Source organism: Apus apus, chromosome 3 (genome assembly GCF_020740795.1).
Source record: "Apus apus isolate bApuApu2 chromosome 3, bApuApu2.pri.cur, whole genome shotgun sequence".
Taxonomy (NCBI): domain Eukaryota; kingdom Metazoa; phylum Chordata; class Aves; order Apodiformes; family Apodidae; genus Apus; species Apus apus.
The window spans coordinates 75,908,839-75,934,751 of record NC_067284.1 but is presented as its reverse complement, the minus strand read 5'-3'; the positions used below and the strand labels follow the sequence as shown (position 1 = coordinate 75,934,751).

Sequence of the window (25,913 nt, the reverse complement as noted above, 5' to 3'; positions counted from 1 at the left end):
CCCCCTGTTCTATCTCAATAGGCCCTGCTAAAAGGCACCAAAAGATATATCAATGCTATGACTGTGCATATTTAATATAATAATTTTGTCCAGTGATGGCTAAGGGACTACAAGCATTCTTCAAAGCCTTTAATCTCCTAAGAGATAAAATTATGACAGAAAGGGATGAAATTATATTTCTCATATTTCAGGAGTATGATAGATAGGCTGGTAGAGTTAGCTTTGTTTAATATTTATATTTGATGTACATTTTTAAAAAGCTCTGTGGCAGTCATTCATGTAGCAACTTCATTGTCACCTTTTTCAACAGGGCACTACTTATGAATCCTAAGAAGTAGAAGATGTTTGGACAGATAATAAAAGAATAAATATTTATTGAAACTATGTGTAATATTGTTCATATTCTTTGTTTTTCTAATTCTATTTTTATCTGCAGAATTGTAATTTAAAAAAGCATAAACTTATTGTATTGAGAAAATATAGGTTCAAATAGGATGAAAATCCACCATAGGATGAACTGGCTTAAAAAGCCACTAAATGGTCTTGTACCCATTACAGAAATAATTGATTTTTTACTCTCCAACTCCAGCTGAGAGACTCATATGATATTTCTTTGTGAGGATCCTGTAAATTATATTAATTTTAATTCCATAATTATATATAATGCCAGATATAGTTAAGGGTAGCTTTATATTTTTCTGTGTAATAGCCTTTATGTATCTATTTTTCTGTCTGAGAACTTAGTAATTTGTTCCACCTCTTTGATTTATACATTTTATGTGTTTAATATCTGTTCTAGGTACTAGCAGAAGTCACAGTAAGTGCTGAAGCTGCATCTAAAGTAAAAAATGAAGTCCAGGGCGTAAAAGACAAAGCACAAAAAATCGTAGATGAAATCGATGTAGAAAAAATGAAAGCAGAGAGAAAACTGGAGGCAGCTAAACCAGCATTAGAAGAAGCAGAAGCTGCATTGAATGTGAATAAAATTCTTACCTTTTGATTACTTTAGTACTATTTGGGTCACCTGTGAAAGGAAGGCTAGAGCCACCGACATACAGTTGTCGCTTGGTTTTGACTTGCTGTCACCAGCTCTTCATAGTTAGTGGTCATGTCTTGGATGAAGTTGTCATTTTGTGTCACATAGAGATTATTTTATAGTATTATTTTTCTGCTTGCATCCTAATATTTTATCATGATGAAGGTATAAATATTTCCAAAAGTTCTATGAGCGTTTAGAATATCTGTTATCGGAACTGAAGGGAATACTTCTTGTGCTAAAATAATGTTTTTTCTTCATACTTAACTAGTGGTATCCTTTTTTTAAGTGAAATAAAAGGCTGTCTCTTCCTTCACAAAAAAAACCCACAAAAAAACCCCAAAAAAACAACCCACAAAAAAACCAAACCAGAACAAAAAAGGTTTACTTTGGAGAGAACTGGGAAGCAAAGGGGATTCAGGGCAATCAGAATCAGAAATTTGGAAGCATCTCCGTACTACAATTAAAAAGTAAAGAACCAACTAAATCAATCTCAAAATAAATTACACTTAACCCTTAAAAGTCCAAAATACTATTTTACCAAGAAAACTGCTTTTAATTAAGTCTTATGCAATTTTACAATATGCTTTTCTTCAGTCGTGTAGACTTAAAAGTTAATGTTGCTGTTCCTTGTATTTAAATTTCATTTTTGAGTGTTGTTTTTAGCACTGGGAAAATAGTCTTGTCTAATATATATTCATTAAAATTATTACAGTTTCATGAAACTATGAAATTTATTAAAGTAAATCCAGTTACTCACTTTTTTATATACTTAGTCCAAACTTGACTCAGAGAAAAGTATGATAAGCAAACATTAAAATAAAAATATTGAATGGGAAAATAGAATGGTAATGATGCATGATTCTGTAACATTTTTCTTCAAATAGACCATCAAACCAGTGGATATTGCTACTGTTAGAAAACTTGCAAAACCTCCACACCTAATTATGAGGATCATGGACTGTTGTCTGGTACTATTGCAAAAGAAACTAGATCCAGTTGTCCTGGATCCAGAAAAGAATTGCTCTAAGCCATCGTGGGGAGAATCATTAAAAGTAAGTAGAGCTTACAGCATTTCATAGATACCAGAAATAGCAACTTGCATATCAGAGAACTTTTGATGTTGTTTACTCAAAACATGGAAGGATTTTTAAAAACAGAAACACATGTTTTTAAGATAGGCTTAGTATATAAGTAATGCCTTCTCCTGCTAGTCTTTAAATTCTGCTCTACCTCTATTACTGCATTAATTTGCCAATACAATATGATTACCTTAGGGTTTTTTTCATACAAATAAAGACTTTTTTTTAATATCAGTGGAGCACTTGCTTTTCCATGAATTAAGAAATAATAAAAACTTTATTTGCCACCAACATAATGGAATGCAATAAGCAGTTATTCTATGAGTTGCCTTTGACATGCTAAACATTTGTTAGAAAAAACAATTACTTCCCTTTTCAGAAGAATTTAGGTCACATTGTATAATCATGCATAGGCATTTTTCTGCATTCTGTAGAAATCTTAAAAATGTATCTCTGAGGGTTTATCTTGGACCATTTTTTTTTTTTTTTAATGAAATGCTGCTTCCTAAATGCTTTTTAAATGGCAACACGGGAGTATGGAAGATGGAAAGATCATCTAAAGAACCTGAAAGTGCACAAGTCCATGGGCTTTGGTGAGATCCATCCATGGCTCCTGAGGGAACTGGTGGATGAAGTTGCAAAGCTACTTTCCATTGTATTTCCATGAAAAGTTATAGTAGTCTGGTGACGTTCTCACTGACTGGAAAAGGGGAAACTTAGCTCCCATTTCAAAAAGGGAGAAAAGGAAGAGGATGGATGATTGGCTAGCTGGTTACACTCAAAGAGTTGTGGTCAATGCCTCACTGTACAAATAGAGACCAGTGACGAGTGGCATTCTGCTAGGACCAGTGCTATTTGTTGATGACACCAAGCTGTGTGGTGTGGTCAACATGCTGGAGAGAAGAAAAGACTTCCAGAGTGACCTTGACAGGCTTGAGAGGTGGACCCAGGCCAACCTCATGAAACTCAATACGGCCAAGTGTAAGGTCCTGCATCTGCCTGATAAGGCAATCCCAAACATAATTACAGATTGGGCAGAGAACGGACCAAGAACAGTGCTGAGGAGAAGGACTTGAGGCTGTTGGTTGATGAGAAGCTCAGCATGGGCTGGCAATGTGCACTTGCAGCCCAGAAAGCCAACTGTGTCCTGGTCTGCATCAAAAGAAGTGTAGCCAACAGGTCAAGGGAGGTGATTCTCCCCCTTTACTTCACTCTTGTGAGACCACACCTGGAGTATTGTGTCCAGTTCTGGGTCCCCCAACACAACAAGGGCATGGAGCTCTTGGGTAGAGCCCAGAGAAGGGCCACAAAGATGATCAGAGGCCTGGGGCACCTCTCCTATGGAGACAGGCTGAGAGTGTTGAGGGTGTTCAACCTGGAGAGAAGAGGGCTCTGGGGAGATCTTGTAGGGGTCTTCCAGTGCCTGAAGGGGCCTACAGGAAAGCTGGGGAGGAACTTTTTACAAGGGCTTGTAGTGATAGGATGAGGGATGAGGGGAAATCGTTTTTTACTGGAATAGGATAGATTTAGTTTAGACAATTATTATATCAATAACTTTAAAGACTATCTACTGGAGTGTAACTTTAAAATCATTTAAGGCATATGGGAGGAGTTACAACTCAATAGCACACTTACAATATTAACTATGAATTACATCTTCTTATGGAAGAATTTTATGAACATTTTTTGACTTACCTATGAAGAAGCTTTGGAATATGAAATAGCTTATAAATATCCTGTGTTGTTTTTTTGCAGCTTATGAGTGGCCCATTCTTGCAGAATCTGCAAAACTTTCCTAAAGATTCAATCAATGAAGAGACAGTAGAATTACTCCAGCCTTACTTTGACATGGAAGACTATACACTGGAGAGTGGTAAAAAGGTCTGTGGTAATGTGGCAGGACTGCTTTCTTGGACACAAGCTATGGCAACATTTTACAGTGTTAACAGAGAAGTCTTACCTCTTAAGGTAATAAATAATCTCTTGCTTTGTGTTTGCTTTCCATGTAATTTAATTTCATTAACTTTAATAGTAGCAGGATTAAAAAATATATACTTAGATAACCTTACTCAGACTCTTCATTACCTGTAGACTTTAATGGCTAAGAGTGGTAGAAGCGCAAAAACCTCATATCCTACTCTTGATTCTTGACAGAGCACAAACCAAAAAAGTAGCCTTGATTGAATTTGTGTGCTCTGCTTTAATGTGTCCAGTAAAAGCTATTTTCAGCCTTTGTTTTTACCGTGTTATATTTTATAATTGTTTTCAAAAAGTTGTACCAGGAGAGGATCTTCATTCCTTCACTAAAAAGCCCTGCAAACAAAAATTTGCTGCTGTTTTACTTTTCTCCTTTCGCATGATAACTTAGAGGGAGTGGAGGACAGATATCTTGCCCAAACATGGGTGTTCTGAAGAGATTCAAAGCTCACATCAATAAAGGATTTATGTTGCAATAGTGGTAACCAAACTGAGTAAAACATTTTAAAGAGTAATTTTCACTTAGTGTGGGTGTTATTTTTTGTGTTTATGAACATTAAAAAATAAAAAAAAACTACCAGAGGTAAAGCCCATATAGACACTCTAATGCAGTGATTTTTGCTTTGTAGGTTCGAAAGCAATTATTTAATCTCTACATGTAGCAAAGTTTCCAAAAAAAAAAAAAAAAGGAAAAGGAGAAACCCTTTGAATGGTGATTCCAAATCTCTTCCACATTTTTTGTCACTGGTAGCAGTGTTATTTACAAAAGCAATAGTAATTCAGGTGGATGATTAAAAAAGAATATTTCATTAATTTCCTGTGTTCAGCATAAGCATCAGTTTAGAAGATTCACTGCTTTAGGATCATGAATTTCTAGTGGATAAAAACTATATTGCTGGCTGATAAAGGACCCATCTTGTGCTTGTTGATTGCTACAAAATGTACAAATAAAAAAAATAATTATAAAGCATATAATCAAACAGGAAGATTGAGTGATTGTTCCTCTAAGCTAATCAATATGTACAGATCAGAAACTTTACTTCCCTAACTAGCTTCTTTAAATGTATTTTTAAATAATAAATAAACTTGACACTATATAGTAGCAGCTTTGAGTGTACTATATTTCACAAAAAAGTAATATCTGCAGTATATATATGACATAGTTTTCAGATTTAATTTTGAAGTATTTTTATAAGTATTAATAGAAAAGCTATTTTTTATGTAGTATTGTCTCACGGTTGCCAAGTAAGCAGACTTAAAATAATTAAAAGTGTGTTGTATTATAATTGTTCTAATTTTTCCTGTCTTTGCAGGCTAACTTGGCAAAACAGGAAGGATTCCTGAAAGTAGCTAATGCAGAATTAGCAAAGGCTCAAGAGGCATTAGACGAAAAGCAAGCTGAACTGGATAAAGTGCAGGCAAAGTTTGATGCAGCAATGAAGGAGAAAATGGTGAGACAAAAGTATTTTAGTATTATGAAAAATGCTTTCTTACTATATTGTTATCATGCATTTAGGACCTGCTACCTTGAATGACAAGATGAGCTTCAGGTACCAAAAAATAAAGAGATTGAAATCTATGTTCTCTAAAATTTCCTTATTTCTGTGACTAGAAACATTAGATAATAGATTCATTCAGAGTTCTCAAGAATGAGTTTTAAATAATATAGTCATATTAAATATAAGAGGATGAAAAAAACCATACAAAATAATGCATTAAATTTTTGCATTCTATTACTAAGTAGGATATTTTTTTCCATTTTAGGACTTACAAGATGATGCAGAAACCTGCAGAAGAAAGATGCAAGCAGCCTCTGCACTTATAGATGGACTTAGTGGAGAGAAAGTTAGGTGGACAGAGAAAAGTAAAGAATTTAAAGCTCAGATTAACAGGTACTATATATATGAATAAAAGAAGGAGGCCTAGAGACTACACTGTAACCCTTGTCCTATAGACTGTGTGTTGAAACATGTGGCATAGTTGACCTTGTTCTGAGAAACCTGGAAACTTTCGAGTCCCTGTTGTGTTGCTGTCCAAATGACCAAGCTGAGCAGCTTAGGAGATAGAGGTCCTAACTGTCTAGAATACAGGAAACCTGTCAAAATGGTTGCTAAAGTTAAAGAGCCTGAAAGTTCAGACTTGGCTTCTGTGGAATGCTTCTATTTCCATGATTTTTTTCTGTGGAAACTGGGCATTTTTTGTGAGGTCTGCTTATTCCAAGAGAATGAATTTTGTATATTTGGATAAATATTGTATTGCAGACATATTTTTAAAATATAAATCAATTTCTTGCTTCAGTTATGAAAGAAGGAATAGTTATCATCAGGGCTTTGTTACGTTGTAGGGCTGAAGATAATGTTTTCATATGATACTACTAAGTTTTGCCACAAAAATATTTTGGGAACACAAAGCAACTATTTGTTTTGTTCTCAAAGAGCAGCAGTTCTGTCATTAAATTGTCCTCAGAACAGAAATCTTCTTACATTTCAAAAGCTGGTTATTTAAACAAATGGCAATTGAAATTGTACATCACATTTTAACTATTATTTTGTTCCTTTCTAGACTTGTGGGAGATGTCCTGCTCTGCACAGGTTTTCTTTCATACTGTGGACCTTTTAATCAAAATTTCAGGATGCTTTTACTTAACGATTTATGGGAAGCAGAGATGAGAGCCCGTAATATCCCCTTTACTGAAAACCTGAATCTGACTTCTATGTTGGTAGATCCACCAACAGTAAGTTCTTGGTGCTTGGTGGTCTTAATGTAAATCTCAGTTAATGTATTCTGTGCCTGTTAGCCAGCATTATGCTTCATTAGAACTGTAACGCCCAGTATTGTGGGGCAATGTAATTCTGTGGTTTTCAAATGTTCTTGGTAATTTCCGCTAAATGTCTGTTTACTGTTTAAATAGATAAACAAGCTTGTATTATATAAAAAAGTGACATCTACAGTTAGATGATTGCCACTAAGATCGTGCACTTTCAAGTACCTTGTTTTGAGAACCCATCACCACAGCTATACATCACGTATCTGCTAAAACAGTGGGTTTGGTTGTCAGCTTTTGGTTCTGCCAATAATATCTGGGTCTGTTTTCAGAAATAAATTTTCCATCAAGGAGAACATTTAAAAAAGCATGCATAAATTATTTTGATTAAACTTGAATTTATGAGAAATCAAACAGAGGAAAATGCCAGAATCTTCAGTTTTCCTTCAGTAAATATTAAGTCCCAAAAGCTCTCTTAGCCTGATTTTCTTTTAATTGATCCCAGTGTTTAATTTGTCTGTAAAGCTGCCTTTTGACTTTTTTACACAATTAAAATATATTTTTATCATTCTATAGAATTAAAAACATCTATAAATATAAAATCCTGGAAATATTTTTCCATCTACATTAATAATTTTTAATCAGATTCAGATATGCATCCCCTTTGGCTCATTGTCCCTATTATTTCTGAGAATTATCATAACTGAAGGACAATTCTAGTGAGATTTTATTTCAAACTACTTTTGTTGTTGCTGTATTCTTCAGATTAGTGAGTGGAATCTTCAAGGACTTCCTGGAGATGATCTCTCAATTCAGAATGGTATAATTGTCACTAAGGCAACTAGATACCCTCTTTTGGTAGACCCACAAACTCAAGGAAAAGCATGGATTAAAAAGAAAGAAGAGGCAAATGAATTACAGGTGAAAAATATTTTAAAAGAATAACGTGCTGTATTATATTCATTCAAACATTATTGCATTTGAGTCAGTGTAACCCTTACACACACATATTTGAGAACTTCAGCTTGTATGGAGACTGACCATCATGTAGATGCATCAGCAAGGAACTTGGCAAGAGCTGAAAATCCCATTCAAGAACTTAGAAAAGATCTTATAGGAAGTTAATACTGGTATGAAATGTAGCAAGAAGAATTAAAGAGAAGGAGGTAGTCTTGTGTTCAAAATTGGTGAACCCTATTACCCTATACAGAGGGTAAAGTGGTGAAAAGTATAGCGAAAGAGTATAATATGAAATTATTAAAGTAAATTGGGCAATGATTAGTGTTGGCTTAATTAATTTTTTAAAATGATTTATTATATTTTTAACTCTATTTAATGACAATTAAAACATCTGAGTTCATAATATTATCACAGCAATTTATCTGCTAGAGATAATTCAGATTTCAAGAAGTAATTTCTCAACATTTCAATGCTGAAATTATAAAATCTAGTCCTCAATGTAAAATAGAAAATTAAAAGTTAGGTGTTTCTGATTTCAAAAATATGTGTAACCCATATGTGTGAATTCCCAGTAAGCTGTACTAGTTTTGCTTGCTACATTATTATTCTCATAACCAAGTTTTCCAGATTCCATTACAGTAAATCTTTTAATTCAGCTTTTTATAGTACTTTTCATTTCATGTACAAGAAGTATTTCTGCATAAATTGCTGCATGGTCAACATTTATTACTGTCTTTAAAATGCAACTAACAAAAACAATGAAGAAAAATTTTCATAGTTAGATCTCTGATTTTCATGTCGGACTTTGAAAAAATGTTTTTATCCTTATATCAATTATAATTTACTTTTTGAGGTAACAAGTTTGAATGACAAGTATTTCCGCACACACCTAGAAGACAGTCTTTCACTGGGACGATCACTGATGATTGAAGATATAGGTGAAGAGTTGGATCCAGTCCTTGATAATGTATTAGAAAAAAATTTCATGAAATCTGGAACTTCTTTGAAGGTTAGTAATCAAACAGAAGACCTGGAATAAGTGGTTAGCTTTGTGATGAAATCGTATTTTACTCTTTCCTTCCAAACCTCTGCTGAATCAGGTAGACTTTTTATTCAATAAGGTGGTGTGAAGATCAAACTGAACTAATAAAATAAAGGAGACAGAGCCTCAGATGAGTAGTAAGTTCATGAGTCTTAACATTCAACTACTGAAGTTACTACTCAAGGTTCCAAATTGGAACCAGTTATGTTTATCCTACTGAATGCTTACAATGCTTTCTATTGATTTTCAAACACTTTCATTTTACACCCTTTAACAGAATTAAGAGAATTTAAAATATCTCTCTTTTCCTAGGATGGAGTGCTGATTATAGCAACTGCAGTATCTTTAATCTGGAATAGAATTGTTTTCTGATGGAACAAGCCAAAAAGCATGTCTAACTACTAATATTAAATATATTCCCAACCTTGAAAAATCATGAGTCTTTCTCACCTTCATTAGATAAAGAAATGTAGAAACAAACCACTTCCAAACATCCTGAAATAAAAGACTGTGCATGCTGTATATTTCCATATGTATTTTTCACAAATAATCTTAATTAAATGACTGGGATACAGAAGAGATGGTAGACCAGATTTTTTATGATAATGAAAATGAAATTACTGGTTTTTTTGTGAAGTAGTTTGACTTTGTCAGAGGAAACAATATTCTTACAGTAATGGTTTCGTACTACTCCTTTTTAAGCTAGGTATTTGAAGTGGCACTGAAGGCTCATACACAGAAATCAGCTTTCCATGTGCTCATGCAGTGTTCAAGTTAGACCACCAAATTAAAAATGCTGTGAAAAACTCTAAATAAATGTATAGTTTCTTTAGAAAGATTATTTAAGATCCACTTAGTCTTAGTAAAGGTAGTATTTATTTCCAATTATTTGTGTTCCACTGTTGGATCAAATAGATTTTTTCCCTGAACACAAGAGAAAAAATATTTCTCCAAAGATTTCTACCATCTTCATTTGAGGTGTGACTAGAAGTACAAAATCTAAACTGAATGCCATTAATGAAGCCATTAATTAGAACCCTGAGTGGAAGTAATCCCTATATTTACCTGGAGGGGAATGCAACTTTTATAATGTAACCTACTTGCTACCTCTGGTCATCAGTTGTTATCTTCATGATAAATTTGAATTGTGAAATAAACTTCCTCTCTTTGGCATTGCTAATAACATAAGGGGTTTTTTTCTGGTCAATATAATTGGGCTGAATAAAGCTCATTTTCTTCTTCTTAATACTATTCTAACTTATTCCACAGGTAAAAGTTGGTGATAAAGAGGTAGAAGTTATGAGTTCATTTAGACTGTACATTACTACAAAGCTACCCAATCCTGCTTTCACACCTGAAATTAACGCAAAAACATCAATTATTGACTTTACTGTTACAATGAAAGGACTGGAGAATCAGTTACTGAGAAGAGTAATTCTTACTGAAAAACAGGTAACCTAATGGTGCACACAGATCCTAGTGAGGCTTTATTAATTTATTTATTTATTATTTACCTTTTTTTATTATGTAGGGAAAAATAAATTTTAAAATGAAAAAAAAATATTGGCCATTTTCTAAAATTTTACTCAGTTTCAATATAGAAATTTTCAAATAAGAAAAATACACTGAATGATCTAATTATGGCTGTCAGTATGACACAAAAAATTAGGCACAAGCATTTGGATATTGAATAAACAGTGCTTAAATAAATAATAAAAAAAGATGCTGTAAAATAATGTTTTAGGTACCTGAAAAAGTAAAATGGACATTTCATGAACTTGAAAAAATCAGCAACTGAATTTTAAGGATGACTTATAGTAATCGTCTATAAAGTGTCTTGCCTTTTTCTTGTTTTATAATAATAGGAACTAGAGGCAGAACGAATTCAACTCATGGAAGATGTAACTTTAAATAAGAGGAAGATGAAAGAACTGGAAGACAATCTTCTGTACAAACTAAGTGCAACCAAAGGTTCTGTATCAATGTGTAAAAGAACCAGGATTAGGCACATTAAACTGATTCACATTAGAACTTTTCCATACAGAAACTGACTTATCGATCCAAGATACAATAAGGGAATATCCAATGGTAGCAATATGAAGTATGGTGATTTAACAGAGTATGAGGGATTTGGTACTATAGCACACCCTATATACCAGCCTAGACACTAAGTGTTTTTGACACCTGAGTTTTGTGAAACAAATCCATTTCTTGAGAGCTTTCTGCCCCTCAAATGAGATAAGGTCATAGGCAAATCCTTAAGCCATTGAAAATACAACGTAAAATAGGCTTGCTTAAATGGTGTTGAGAGTCTTTTGCAGTATATTCAGAGACTGCACGTGGTGAATTACTATCTCTTTGTTGGAAAAAGAAGGTGGTAACTTCTGGCAAATTGGTTAATAAGTGATTAAGATGCATAAAGACTGTAGTGTGATCATTGCCTTTAGTCCCCTACATCTTTTTGACTTTGAGTGTAACAATGAACAGACTAAAATAATTCAATAACTGCAGATGAATATTTATGTAAAGCGCAGAAGAAAGCTGACTTCTCTAGTACACACATCAGCTTTGCAACATGATAGATACATTCGGCAGTATAGATACATACATATTGACAAAGGTTGAATGCATTTGTGTAGCATTTTGAATTTAAAAATAGTTTTTCATATCATACTTCCTGTTTGGTCTCCATTTTAAAAGCTTTGTACATTTCAGGAAATCTTTTGCATTTGTTATAAATCCTGTAATTTTGCCTTTCATAGTAAGGGAAAAAACTGTTATATGAATGTCCTAAACATAAAATATTTTACTTTTTAGGTTCACTAGTGGATGATGAATCCTTGATTGGTGTTCTGCATACAACTAAGCAAACAGCCACTGAAGTAGCTGAAAAGTTGACTGTGGCAGCAGAAACTGAAGTGAAGGTTAACACTGCTCAGGAGGAATATCGACCTGCTGCTACACGTGGAAGCATTCTTTATTTTCTTATTACAGAAATGAGCATGGTCAATAATATGTATCAAACTTCACTGGCTCAGTTCTTGAAGTTATTTGACAAATCCCTGGCCAAGTAGGAAGACACAGATTTTTCTACTATTCAGATATTTGTCTTCCAAATGTGGATGCTGTTATTAACATGTTTCCTTTGTGCTTTGTTTTTATGATCCAGATCTAACAAGTCTCCTTTACCTCAGAAAAGAATCTTAAATATTATTGAATACCTTACCTTTGAAACTTACACATATTCTGTTAGAGGCTTGTATGAAAACCACAAATTCCTTTTTACCCTCCTCCTGACATTAAAAATTGATCTTCAGAGAGGACATGTGGAAACCAAAGAGTTCCATACACTCATTAGAGGTAAGTTTAAAAAATTGTGTTATATGTAGGGCCACTTTCAACTTTTAAAACCTTTATACCATTTGAAAGTATCATTTTTGGCTGCATGGTTTCCTCCAGTAGTTCTGCAGAAGCTGCCTTTGTCCTTTTCCCTCCAGTCTTCTAGTGAAGTTAGATGCAGTTTCCCAACTCAGTTCTACCTCTGCAGTTTACCCAGGCTGTGTTCTATCCTGAAAACAAAATTATAGTTTTTCTTCTCTCCATCAATTGGTGTAATAATCCTATATTTTTGTAATATCTTTATTTATATAGATTAGATTAATTCTTGCTCCTTTGCTTCTCTGCTTTGATGGAGCTGAATAAAGCTGTCTTTTAAGTTGCCAGAACAGCTCAACATAAAGCCCAGGAGGTGCTACAAACATTCTTTTATCATTCTTTTTTCAGCTCGAGTTTTCTCAGACTTTTGCCAACCAGCTAACACTGACTTTTAGAAAACATAATGTGTTTCTGTGGCCCAACTGGCCAGGTCTGCCTCCTCTGTATCCAGCTGCTAATATACCACTGATGTCAGGCAGGGCATGCTTGGAAATGCTTTCAGAATGAACTGTCTGCTGTAAAGCCTTAGACCAGGAACCATATTTCTTGGCCTCTCTCGGGTTCTTATTTTTCCAGAGGAAGTGGTCACTTATCCCTTTTTAACTGATGAAGAATCTGTAATAAAATACAGGAGTACTACTAGCAATCTTTGTCTAGGACACATGATTGCAGTTGATTTGATAATGAAAAATTCTTCAAAATGTATAAAATGACAATGGGAAATTCTGGTGCATAAAATAACACCAAAGTAACAATAGACAGTATTTCTATAGTTATTCATGTGATGTTAAATCAGATTGGGAAGTGGGCAAGATGCCTAGATGAATTGTCATGAACTCTTAGGTATCTTCTGCAATTGAAGAGTCGTTCAGTTTTCCTCCTTGGATGAGCAGTTTGTGGTGCAAAATGAATGCCCTGTTACCAAACATCATCAGGCACCTGAAGAAAGGATTTATTTGAAAAATAAATGTTTCTTTCTCTCTTTTCCATTACTTTTCCACTACAGCTTTCATGACATATCATCACCCATATTCTCAGGGGATGTCTCAGTGAAATAAGCATTGCTTTTTGAAACGAAAAAGTCTCTAGAATTCATTATTCAGCTATTCTCAGGAAATTATCAACCCTAAATATTTCCTTCTGCTAAAGTACATAAATTGAATTTCATTCTATTTTCTATATTCCATTAAAGCAAAACAGTGGACCCTTCCTGAATATTTTAATACTTTTCCCTGAAGGTAACCTTAAGGCAGCAAAACAGGGAAAGTATGTCCCCAAATTATTGGCAAATAACCTTCCATAAAGGTGGCATGGATTTTTTATCAAAACTGTAGGAAAAAAGCAGAATCCAAAAGGTATGAGAAAATCTCAGGAGTTCATTGGTAGTTTTGCAGATACCTTGACACTTAGGTAGGCTGTGTCCTTTACCATTAGAAAGAGAGGGACTGGCATTAGTGAATAATATAATCTCTAGCAGAAAATATGTTCCATTAAGAAGCACGATAAATGTTAGAGAGCATGTTACTGAGGAACTGCAAAACATCTTTGGCTTTGTTGACTTAAATAAAAGCCAGAAATATTGCCAAGTATGCTCCTTTATGGACAACTAATGATTACATCTTAAAATTAAAAGTCTTTTTTTTTTTTTTTGCTAAAATGATTGTGATTTGCAGAATTCAAGAATTTGCAAAAATATTCCTGTCAAAATATGTAATTATGGAACAGGATATTATTTTGTAAGAATAATGCTAAAAATTGATTATAGATTTGTGTAACACCATTTGTTATCCTCTCTTTGATTTCCATTATTTTCATTTACAGAGACTGAGAGGTAGTTCCAGGATCCATACATGGATCCCAGACAGTTATTTCAAACTATATATGCTAATGCCAAAGACATAAGGGCATACTTGAAGGAAACTAGCAGGTAGTTATAGAAAATGCAGGAAAATCATTATTTGCACTTCTGATAACATGAAACAGCCCCTTCTTTTGGTGAGGTTACTGAAGCTTGTCACCCCTGGGGTAAAGGGAATGAGAGAAAGTGCAACAGTAGAAAAATAATACGTGAAATATAATCAGTATAATTGTAAAAACTTATACCAACAAACTATAGGGAGCACATACATGATCTAAGATGAGAGCCTGAGACAACTGGGCTTGTTCAGCTTGGTGGACATAAGGCTTAGGGGAGACCCAGTAGTAGCCTTCCAGTACCTATCAGAAGGCCATTAAGAAGACAGTCTGGCTCTTCACAGTGGTGAGCCAACAGAAATAAATTGGAAAAAAAAAGGCTCAGAGTGGATGTAAGGGTAAATTTTTTCTTTATGAAGATAGACAAACATCAGAACAAATTGTCTGGAAAGCTTTTACAGTCTCCATCCTTGGAGGTTTTCAAGACCAGATGGGATAAAAATCTGATTTTATCACACAGCTGACCTTCTTTTGACCAGGTCGGGCAAGAGACCTCCTGAGGTCCCTTCCAGTCTAAATTACCCTATGATCTTATGAAAAAAGTGGTAAGTAGGCAAGAGTGCAATTAGTACTCCAGTGATAATTCAGCAGGCCAAAAAATATAATTTAAAAATAAATATCAAATATACCTTGACCCCTGGAATGTTATGTTCAATCAGATTATTTTTATCTACAGGAGGTGCAGCATTAGATCTACAGGCTTGTCCACCCAAACCATTCAACTGGATCCTTGATATGATGTGGCTAAACCTAGTGGAATTGAGCAAACTTCCACAGTTTGCAGAAATTTTGAATCAGGTGAAGTCTACTAAAAAATAAAGAAACACACAAATAAATAAATACATGTATTTTATTGATACATACATTATTTTATATGCAAATATGCTTCTGACACATTGTCAGTTATTTTCTTTACTTTGGTAGTAGCGTAGTTAAAACACTCCCTATGCATTTCTCTTACTGTACCTCCTAAGCACTCCTTGTTAATCAGGCTGATAGCCAGGATACGAGCTTCTTGCTGTTACAGCACTGGTCAAGCAAGTCCATTTTGTGATGGCACTTGGTGCCCAGAAGGGAAGCAGAAATTTTATCTTAATAGGGTACCTGGAAGAGGTCCTGGCTATTTTCCAACTCTGTATCAATGCAAGATCTGGATAGATACCTGCCCATTTCCTCCAGGTTTTGGTTTCTGGAGGTATCAAAATAGGGTATTGAACAAGGAGAAAGTTGGAGAAATTCTAGTCAGGTCTTCACTTGGCTATCAGCTCACCAGAACCCCAAATGCACACTTGCTAACATTATTTAAATGTAGCTGTGGTGTTATGAGTTAGATATTTTCCTTTGAATTTGTAGATTGCAATGGTTCTATTATAGGTCTTTTCTAGAATTGGTGCAAACAAAATTTACATTCCAAAATACTTAGGTGACCATGATACCCCAAAAAGCTTCTTTTTTGACTAATGTTTTAGCACTGACATAAAATGGCCATATATTTACAAGTTGAAAAGTGTCAATTAGGTTTTTTTAGAGATGAAATCTGGGAAGACACCAACTAGGGTATCAATTTAAAAATCAGATATGGAAACAAAATCTTTAAATACTTATTTGCATCATTTAGATATCCTGTAAATACATCTCTATCATTATTCATTTAGATACAAGCAGAAAATTATTTTAAGAAAAAAAAGCTTGAAAATTGTATGTCCAGTTCTTAGGGGATTTCCTGAGTTTTTCTTTTTTTCTAGCCATTTACAAAATTTTTCTTCTCTAAAAATTTAAGTCCTAACTTAATTTAATAAAGACATTCCTTTTACACATTTAGATGACCCTGTTCCTTTTCACACTGTTACTACTTCCAGCTGTGGTTGAGTGAGAGATAGTATAAATAAATATATGATAAAAACTTAATAATTTTATGGAGTCAACTGAAGTCACTTTAGCTCAGTAACCTGTCTCTGGCTGTGACCTAGCTTTGAGAAGGTACCTCCTCTGAATACTCTCCTAACATGTGCTGAGCTTGATGTCAGTTAATGTAGAATTGAGCTATTTGCTTATAAAGTGTTTTGTGTTTTTTTTTCTCAGACTTGGATTATAGTTCAGAAAGGGATATTTGGTGTTTATGAATTTCTCTGAATGAGTTTCATTATAGGAAATATGTGGTTGGAAGAGGTCCTTGTATATTCACTTCTTACTCCTCTCTCAGTCCATTCTTGGTGTAGGTTGTTCTGAAACTACTTCTAATTGAAACCGAGTCAGTCAGCTGGACAGAGCTCTTTGGTTCATCACAGATATATAGAACTGTATTTCAGAACAGATGCTATCAGTGATCTGGGAATATTGTGGCAGCTGGCTCCTCTCAGTAACTGTATTAAAGGCTCAACCGCACAGCAATTTTCACTATATTCTGTCCACCAGTGTATCCCTTGTCCTGTTAGGTCATGGGTTTTACGTGGTGCCTAAATAATTATAATATTTGTGGTCAGATTTATTCTTTCTCAAGTCAGATGCTTACTAGAGTCTGTTCTTTTCAATTTGGGATTCTTTGGCTGGCTGGACTACACTGGGACCTCTTAGTACCTCTTGTAGTATCAAGTCATTCTGCTAACTATTGACTTTTCTTAAGTAGCTGCATATGTTTGTGAGGGGAATCCATGGATAACTGATTAGCTTAAGAACCCTCATCTTAATACAAAAATTTGTAATATCTTAATTGCAATTCACATGGTGTATATCTTGGATGCTATAGTCTTTTAGTGTTTCTTGCAATATATCCTAATATGATAATAAGCTGTCACTAGAATATACATTTACAAGGGGATTTTGCCACAGCTGAAGTATATTTATTTGTTTGTTAATGCCATAAATTTAGATAACCCAGAATGAAAAAGGATGGAAAAGTTGGTTTGATAAAGATGCTCCCGAGGAAGAAGTTATACCTGACGGATATAACAAATCACTTGATACTTTTCGCAAGCTTTTACTCATCAGGTGAGCATCTTCAGAAAACTGGGAAATGTGTACATGGTTCCTTTGTGTGTCTCAGTAGTAATTTGTCTTTGGAGCAAATTCAACCTGTCCAGTAAAAAAGGCCAGAATCTGATGGGAAGAAGTACTACATTTTTCTATGCTACACACCTCAAAGGAGGAGGGGGAGCATTTAACTCCTAAGCCTTTAAATAATAAGCCTATAAATTAAAGCTTTGCAACATAATGTCTTTTATCCAAAAGCAGGTTTTTGGTTGTTATTTTTTCCCAACACAAATGCAATGCAGTGCAAAAGAACTAAGTAGGTGCCCTAAAAGACTAACAGACCAAACAAAACATCTGTAGAATTTTATTAAAGGGCAAAAACAAGATTACATTTCCCTACTTGGGTCCTCAGATACAAAAGCTCTGTTTAAAACAATGACTGGCCCAACCTGATAAAGGTATCTAGATCAGAAAATCCCAGTGCAAATAGTTTAACTAAGGCAAAATTTTAAGCAACTGAAAAGACTACTATCACTGTATATTGTTATATCTGTAAAGACAAACCTACAAACATATATATGATTGTGTGTATAAATATATACACAAAGATACCTTTTGGTAAAAATAGAATTTCTAATTCAAGCCTGGTCTTTGCAACAGGAAAAGAAATTAAATTTGTATTTTGATATATATTTTTATATCTAGGTCTTGGTGTCCAGACCGAACACTTTCCCAAGCCAGGAAATATATTGCAGATTCATTGGATGAGAAATATACAGAACCAGTTATTTTGAATTTAGAAAAAACTTGGAAGGAAAGTGAGACACGAACACCTCTCATCTGTTTCTTGTCTATGGGATCTGACCCAAGTGATCAGATTGATTCCTTGGCTAGGAAACATAAATTAGGTATGAAATCTTTGTTGTCATGTGTTAAGATACAGCAGGGTAACGTAAGTAATTTCAGAGATCTTTTTTTCTGAAAAGCATTTCTTAAATTCTGTTGCACTACTGATTGTTCCTGAGTCATCATCTTAGAGATAAAATATTTTAAATAAAAGATGGTATGCTGAGGATCATTCTGTATGCATTTGGACAGTAATGTTTTCTGTTCTTTTTAAAAAATTGTTATAATCCTTTCCAGTGATAATTATTCAATTCCTATCTATAAACCAATATTAATTAATATTTTTTTTCTGTCTGTTCTGGCATGGTGACAATACTCATTTCTTGTTTTAACTGCAGGTAATGTAAAAACCAGCAATCTGCTTACAAGATTACTTTGTAACAAATATACCCCAAAAATCTGAGTTTGTATATTGTGGATGTTATGGCTTCATTGTATGGAAATTTTTAAGAAATATGCATACAAATAATTATCACATTAGTATGTTCTCAAATGCAATTTTACAATTATGCATTGTGGTCATCTATATGGCTTTGCTATCTGCACTTGAAGAAAAATCTGGGTTATATTTCAAATACTGTGCCTTACGTAATTAAATTTTGGCACAAATTCCCACTGACAATAATAGCATTAGTCACAGTCTTTCATTTCTACAAGAACTGTAAATATTGTGGATGTATATTTTAATGTTATTTTACAAAGTTTCAGTGTTTAAAAAATGTATACATAGTAGCATAATATGATGATGAAAAGATTCTACTTTCTGAAGTATGTATTTTTACATAAAAATGTACATAACTGCTGTATTAACATCACTGTTTTTTTAACTGAACTTGAATTTGTACTTTTTCTGAAGAATGTAAGTTAATTAATCATATATTCTCCAATATGTTGTAGAATGTAGGACCATCTCTATGGGTCAAGGGCAAGAAGTACATGCACGCAAATTCATACAGATGTCAATGCAAGAGGTAGGAAAAAAAACCACTGCAATACAAATTGATTGTCTGTTTTAGCATTCTTTTACACCTCTTTTGCATACACTTTCTAATATTTTGCATTTTCACCTTACTGTCAGGCATGTCTCAGAGTAAAAATTCTCCTTGAGTGTCTAAGCCTAAATACATTCCACTGCACGATATCATGTGCCAGTGGAGTCCAAGTTGATATTTCTGCCACCGGTAATATTAAGCAGCTTTTCAAAGGTAGCATGTTGCCAGTTATTGCTGTGCTGTTATCCAAAGGACATCATGTCCTAGTTCTGTCCTGCAGGACTTGCAAATCTCACCTCTTTACTGGAATTCTCCCCTCTACCCCACCCTATGAGAGCTACCTGGAGTTTGCATAGTTTCTACTATGTAAAATGGTGAGTGCGCACATGGTTTAAAGCTGTAGTTACAGAAGGATGTTCTGGCTCCTAATATTACCTGACATTTTCCTCACACCTGTGATACTGAGAAGGTCTCTTGTTCACCAACAATTGTTTTTGATTCTTGCTTAAGTATTCATAAAAAGTTAAATAAAAAGTTAAAGGTAGATTCATTATAATATTTAAAATTCAACTTCTTGCAATATAGGACATCTGATAGATTCCTTGGGTCTCTGTCCTTGCTCCTGAGAGTTCTGGAAAGACAAATGGTGAAAATAAGATCACAACTGAGAACACCCTGCAAGAACAAATGTACTTTTGAGGCTGTTGCATATTCATTATTAAGATTATTTCAGATTAACGTCTCATATAAACAGTTCTTTTGTCACTTTATTATCCAACGTCTAATCACAGGAGGTGAGGAAATGCTTCTTTCTTTAGACTTCTGCAAAGTCCTGTCCTCTTTATTTGATTGACTCATGTGCTTCAGAGCTTTTCCAGGACTTCTGGTCTTACAGAAAAGATAAAAGGTCAGGCAGTATCAGTTCAGGGAATTTCAATTGTATTGCCTGCCATCTGTGAGATACATTGAGGCAAAAAAAAGTTCTCTTGCCGTATGATATTTATTCATTGGATGATAGTCTGATCTGCTTCATTTGCATTTCTCTATTACGGACAAATAGCATATTTGGCCTCTACTGCACACTTGCTAGACAGTACTGTATAATCCAAGGTTCTAAACTAATGCAACCTTGGCTATGGAAGTTCTTTATATTGTATCCCAGTAACCTCTTGAGTCCTAGCAAATGTTGTGGCACCTGTGCAGGAGTTTGTACACCATTTTGGAAAAAGAGAAATAGAAATCTCTTTATAGCAGATGGATTATTATTTTTTTTTCTGATGTGCAAATGCACACATACATCTCTCTCATTTTTTTGAGTTTGCATGTTTAGAAAAGTCATAATGAATTTCCAGTTCATTGGCATGGTGAAAACTGAGGCATCCCTACCTTTCTTTGCCCTCAATTAAAACCACAAAGATACTCAAAACAGCATTCCAGTAGAGCTGAGAGCTACTAGTAACAATTTATGAACCAAATGCCTTGGTGGTGTACATATTTAACAGAGGGAGTGATATGTGAACAGCAGTTTTGCAAGAACAAAACAGGCTTAGTGAATATGAAGACAAAAATCTGAGGTTTCTTCCTACCTCTGCTCAACTGTGTATAAATAATTAAAACTGCTATTCTGTGTTACAGGTAGAGAATTTTTTTTTTAAGTCAGTCTGATTCATTTTGAAATGTAACAAATAGATTAAACATTTTCTTCTAAAAAGTGATTCCCCATAAAAGAAGGGAAACCCCCCCCTTTTTTTTAATATCCATCAGTTCACCATAAATATTTCAAATCTATTTTATCACCAAATGTTATTTATTTAAAAATTAACTAAACCAAAAATGCCAAAATTAAATTACAAACTGTAACAAAACACACACACAATTGTTCAGAACTGATTAAATACTGCTCTGTTTTAATATCAGGCTTCTGATTCATCAGGCTTCTAAAGTGAGACTACAAAAGCTGATTGAATTTAAATTCATAAGCAGAAGTGCAGAGATATAATAATCAAAATAGACCTCTCATGCAACTTGAGAGCTGAATAAGCTCAAAATTAACATACAGAGGTTGAATTTCATACATATGCATTTATTGCAGATAAACTAATGCAGTCCAAAAGTTTTAGAGTTTCATTACCACCTCTTACACTTAAAGTAGATTACGTTATTAACAAATAAGGTTAAAGTATATGTATTCCTTAGATTTTAACTGTTACTTTTCCACTTACGTTCTTTTGGATCTTATGACATGATTGCTTACCACTGATGTTTTGCTGGGAGAGGACAGGGATGACTTCTTTTTGCCACTAGGTAGCACTGATACTTTACTTACAATATTGGCTCTGGTTATGTTATTTTCATTGAGAGCAATAGGATGTGGAAATAACTTTTGTACTAACTTTTCCTGTTTGCTTTAACTGTGCCAATATAAAATCATAATACATATTCAGGAACAGACCAAAAGTAAAAAAACCTAAAAAATCAACCAAACAAAAACAATCCAAAAGCCAAACCGAACAACAAAAAACCCCAAACTAATACCAAACCCAACCAAACAAAAAAAAACCACAACCAAGAGAAACAAAACAAAAAAAACACACACAAAAAGAACCAAGCCAAAAAACCCAAAAGCCAAGACCCAAACATGCATGCAAGACCAATTTAATTCTAATGTAGACAGTTGGTTCTAGCATTATGAATCACTTTTTCTAAATATTGTATGGTAATAGTTTATATTCTTTTTCAGGGAGGCTGGGTGTTACTTCAGAATTGTCATCTTGGACTGAATTTTCTGGATGAACTACTGGACACAATTCTTACTGCTGAGATACAGAATGAGACATTTCGAGTTTGGATAACTACTGAGCCACATCCAAAATTCCCAATTACTCTGCTTCAGGTTTGTTCAAATATTTCTTTCAGGTACCTTATGCCATCAAAACTGTTCAAATTAGGTATATACACAGAAGTTAAATAAATGGGGGAAAGAAAAAGCAAACAAACAAACCCCCCCAAAAAACAACAAACAACTCCCAAGAAAAAAAAATAACTTAAATTACAATGCAAATATCACTTTAAACAGGAAGGTTACTTACCAGTAACTGGAAGTCCTCAAAGATGTATTATGTACATGTGAATTCTCTCTAATTCTGTACACAAAAACACTTGAGTCAAAGCTATCAGGCTTTACCTGTACCCCTTTTTTCCCAGCCAGTTGCCTCTGTGAACACAGTAATGGCCACAACTGCTCTTAGACTCTTCCAGATTTCTCTGTCTGAAATAAAGCATAAAGGGGACAGAACACAGCACATGTCAAGGAACATCATCTACCAAGAAGTTACTGGTTTTCTTTGAATAGTTGTTCTGTAAATCTCAAGGACATGTTTTTTATCAGTGCCAGGAGAATTGCCTAAACTCTTGCAAAGTGCATTTAAGTAATTTAGGATGGTTCCTAAAACTCTCACAGCAGGTCATAATGCTAGTTAATATCTAGTGTAATAGCTGGGTGTTGACACTTCTGTCTGCATAGACCCCCTTTCCACTTAAAAGCAGTGCAAGTCTCCTTATTCCTTCTCATTCTCTCTAAAGAAAAATAGATAGCATACCGGGTATCTAGGATGTGAAGGGGAGGAACTGTTCCTTTCTCAAATGAACCTTGCTAGTGAGGTCAAAGACAATAGAAAGGGCTTCTTCAAATACATTGCAGATAGAGCTAACACTAGAGGCAATATAGGCCCACTGCTGAATGAGGTGGGTGCCCTGGTGACAGAGGATATAAAGAAGGCAGAGGTATTGAATGCCCTCTTTGCTTCTGTCTTTACTGCTGCAGTCTCTCTCCAGGAACCCCGGATCCCTAAAGCCCCAGAAGAAGTCAGGATTAAGGAGTTTGCTTTGGCAGATGAGGATTGGGTTAGGGATCAGTTAAGCAGTCTGGATATCCATAAATCAATGGGTCCGGATGGAATATACCTGTGGGTGCTGAGGGAACTGGTGGAGGTCATTGCTAGGCCATTCTCCATCATCTTTGATAAGTCGTGGGCAACAGGGGAGGTGCCTGAGGACTGGAGGACAGCAAATGTCACTCCAGGCTACAAGAAGGGCAAAAAGGAGGACCCAGGTATCTATAGATGGGTCAGTGTCACCTTCATCCCTGGAAAGGTGATGGAACAACTTGTTCTTGGCACTATCTCTAGGCATATCAAGGTTGAGAGGGTAGTTAAGAGCAGTCAACATGGTTTTACCAAGGGGAAGTCACGTTTGACCAACCTTATAGCCATCTATGAGGAAGTAACTAGGTGGATAGATGATGGTAGGGCGGTAGATGTGGTTTATCTCGATTTCAGTAAAGCATTTGACACTGTCTCCCACAGCATCCTCATAGGTAAACTGAGGAAGTGTGTTCTTGATGGTCAGGTAGTGAGGTGGATCGTGAACTGGTTGAAGGGAAGAAGTCAGAGAGTTGTGGTCAATGGGACAGAATCTTCCTGCATTTATCTCAAATGTTTCACATGTTATTTGCCAGACTATAGTGTCATGCTACCTTTTAAAGTATTAACTATTCAGGGATTCCAGAAAAGTAATAACTGACAAACCAGAAGAAAGGAGAGAATAATTTGGGGTTTTATATATGGAACATTCATCAAAAGCTGAACAAGATAGCCTTTGAAATGTGGAAATGCTGGTTACCAAGTGTCCCTGTTCAGTTCAACACTCCAGTCCATTCATGTGTGGAAATGTCCTTGCACAAGGCTGGAGCTTACCTCTGAAACAGCTTGCCTGGCCCTGCAGCCTAGAAATAAGTTTGTGAGACTAAAGTTGAAAAGTTGTTCCTTAAAAATAATTGAAGTTCTTTGCTACAAATATGGAGATTGTAAAACTGCCAAGTGAAGTACATATTCATCACTGTCTTCCATTAAGTGTTTCTCGGAAGAAGAAACAGTTTAAAGCCACCCTTGCATTCAGCCTGTGGGCAGCCCAGGCATTTACTGTCCTTTCAATGTGTGCTGCCATGTTACCCAAGCCAGCCAGACATGTAATTGCTGTTGGACCAGAAAATTACTTTTTTTTATTTGAGTTTCTCCGGCATTTGTAAGTATCTCAAGGAATACATATTCTGATAAGGCCACTCATTGTCTGAACAAATAGATTCAGGTGTGCCTATGAACATTACCCAGCACTACAATTCAACAGAGGTAAGTAGTTCTGACGTTCTCTGACATGAAAATATTTGTTAACCAGCACTTATTCAAATAATTTGCAGGCATGGTTTGATAATTAACATTTAGTAGAAACTATTCCCATTAGGCTGTTTGCATGAAACTAAGGGGCTGTATTCTAAGGGGCTGGGGCAGTTTACTGTCATAATGGTGGATTCCATGTCTACTGATGGGAATGGCTGAGAACATTCTCAGGTGAATCAAGTTTACTGCTGCAGACGGAGTAGCCACTGTGAACACAAAGATCTGATCTGAAGAAAGGGGAGATTTCTTTGTATACTGTGAAGTCCTGTGACTAGAAATACAACTGAGTTCTTGTCATCTACTCTGGATATTTCTGTCATTCAGTCTTTGAATTAGGGGTATAGAACCATGTGATACCTTCTAAAAAGTATGGCTGGCTATTGCTTCCAGATTGTTGATGAAAGTTCTTCAGCATAAACTGAAGGTCTATGTTCAAAATCTTAAAGTAATTAGAGTTTTCTGGCCTGACCTATTATTTACTTCTTTTATGCAATAAAACTATGTATCAACTTTGTATCTACAGTGTTTCAACTATTTACATTTTATTTAATCGTTGTGACATTTTTATATGTTGCTGGTTTTATTCAGTTAACAAATCCAATTCTTTTATCTTTTTCACATGACAGACTGCTATAAAGTTCACAAACGAACCTCCCCAGGGTGTACGTGCCAGTTTGAAAAGAACATTTTCCATAATTAATCAGGATCTGTTAGATGTTAGCAATATGCCTATGTGGAAACCTTTGCTTTACACCGTAGCTTTCCTGCATTCTACTGTTCAGGTATTTCTTATAAGGTTTGCAAATAGTGTTATAATATATAGAAACACTTTAACAGAGGTTCCTGACAATATACATTCTGACATTTATTGTTGCATCGTGTTTCAAGGCTGAAGCTTTAATTTCTGTAATCTGTATTTCAAGGTTCCCTATTCTCTTAATTATTTTATAAATTGTACACAATTTTGATACTGTGGGCATTTAGAATGAGGATTTTTCTCATCTAATTTTACCTGTCCAAAACTTAGTCATTTGGTGTAAGGGAAAAAGCCCTCTCTCTGTAGTTGACAGAAATAAACAAGTATCTTGAAAAAGAAAATAATCTGGTTTAGCTGTCTCTCTATAAAAGAGTGAGTAATTTTCTGGATATGTATCACTCTTTCTCTCCACTGATTTTAAAGGCAATCCAGATGCCTAGTTTGGAGTAGCTGTCTACTTTCTAGATGGCTAAAATGAAATTAAATTCCATCACTTAGCATGTTGGTTTTATCTTACTCTTACATATGTCAATCTGTTTTCTACGTTAATTCCAATGGGAGCTTGATATCTAAGTTTTGAGCTCACAATAAATACCAGCATTTTGAGCTCCCTTCATATACTTTCTTTTCAGCAAGGATCTCAAAATAGTTCTAAAACACTATTTAGGCTTACACTTATTAAGTTTCTCGTATTTCAGTGTAGCAAACATGGTAAAAGAGGCAATTACTAGGAGGTCCCTATTAAGAAACAGTATTCTGCATTTTTGTCCTTCTCCCTTTTTAT

General features: G+C 34.8%; 1 protein-coding gene across 1 annotated transcript in view; it reads left to right on the top strand.

Annotated features, from left to right (window-relative positions):
- DNAH8 (dynein axonemal heavy chain 8) overlaps positions 1-25,913 on the top strand; it is a 132,861-nt gene that overhangs the window by 94,377 nt on the left and 12,571 nt on the right. Inside the window, exons 68-85 of the mRNA XM_051615043.1 lie at positions 800-976; positions 1,924-2,091; positions 3,874-4,086; positions 5,409-5,546; positions 5,860-5,987; positions 6,658-6,829; positions 7,625-7,780; positions 8,673-8,828; positions 10,131-10,313; positions 10,727-10,832; positions 11,679-11,931; positions 12,031-12,221; positions 14,947-15,068; positions 17,140-17,258; positions 17,946-18,148; positions 19,044-19,117; positions 21,879-22,031; positions 24,999-25,154. Of these exons, the coding sequence (XP_051471003.1) occupies positions 800-976; positions 1,924-2,091; positions 3,874-4,086; positions 5,409-5,546; positions 5,860-5,987; positions 6,658-6,829; positions 7,625-7,780; positions 8,673-8,828; positions 10,131-10,313; positions 10,727-10,832; positions 11,679-11,931; positions 12,031-12,221; positions 14,947-15,068; positions 17,140-17,258; positions 17,946-18,148; positions 19,044-19,117; positions 21,879-22,031; positions 24,999-25,154 (2,868 nt within the window). The remainder of the gene's footprint in view (positions 1-799; positions 977-1,923; positions 2,092-3,873; positions 4,087-5,408; positions 5,547-5,859; positions 5,988-6,657; positions 6,830-7,624; positions 7,781-8,672; positions 8,829-10,130; positions 10,314-10,726; positions 10,833-11,678; positions 11,932-12,030; positions 12,222-14,946; positions 15,069-17,139; positions 17,259-17,945; positions 18,149-19,043; positions 19,118-21,878; positions 22,032-24,998; positions 25,155-25,913) is intronic.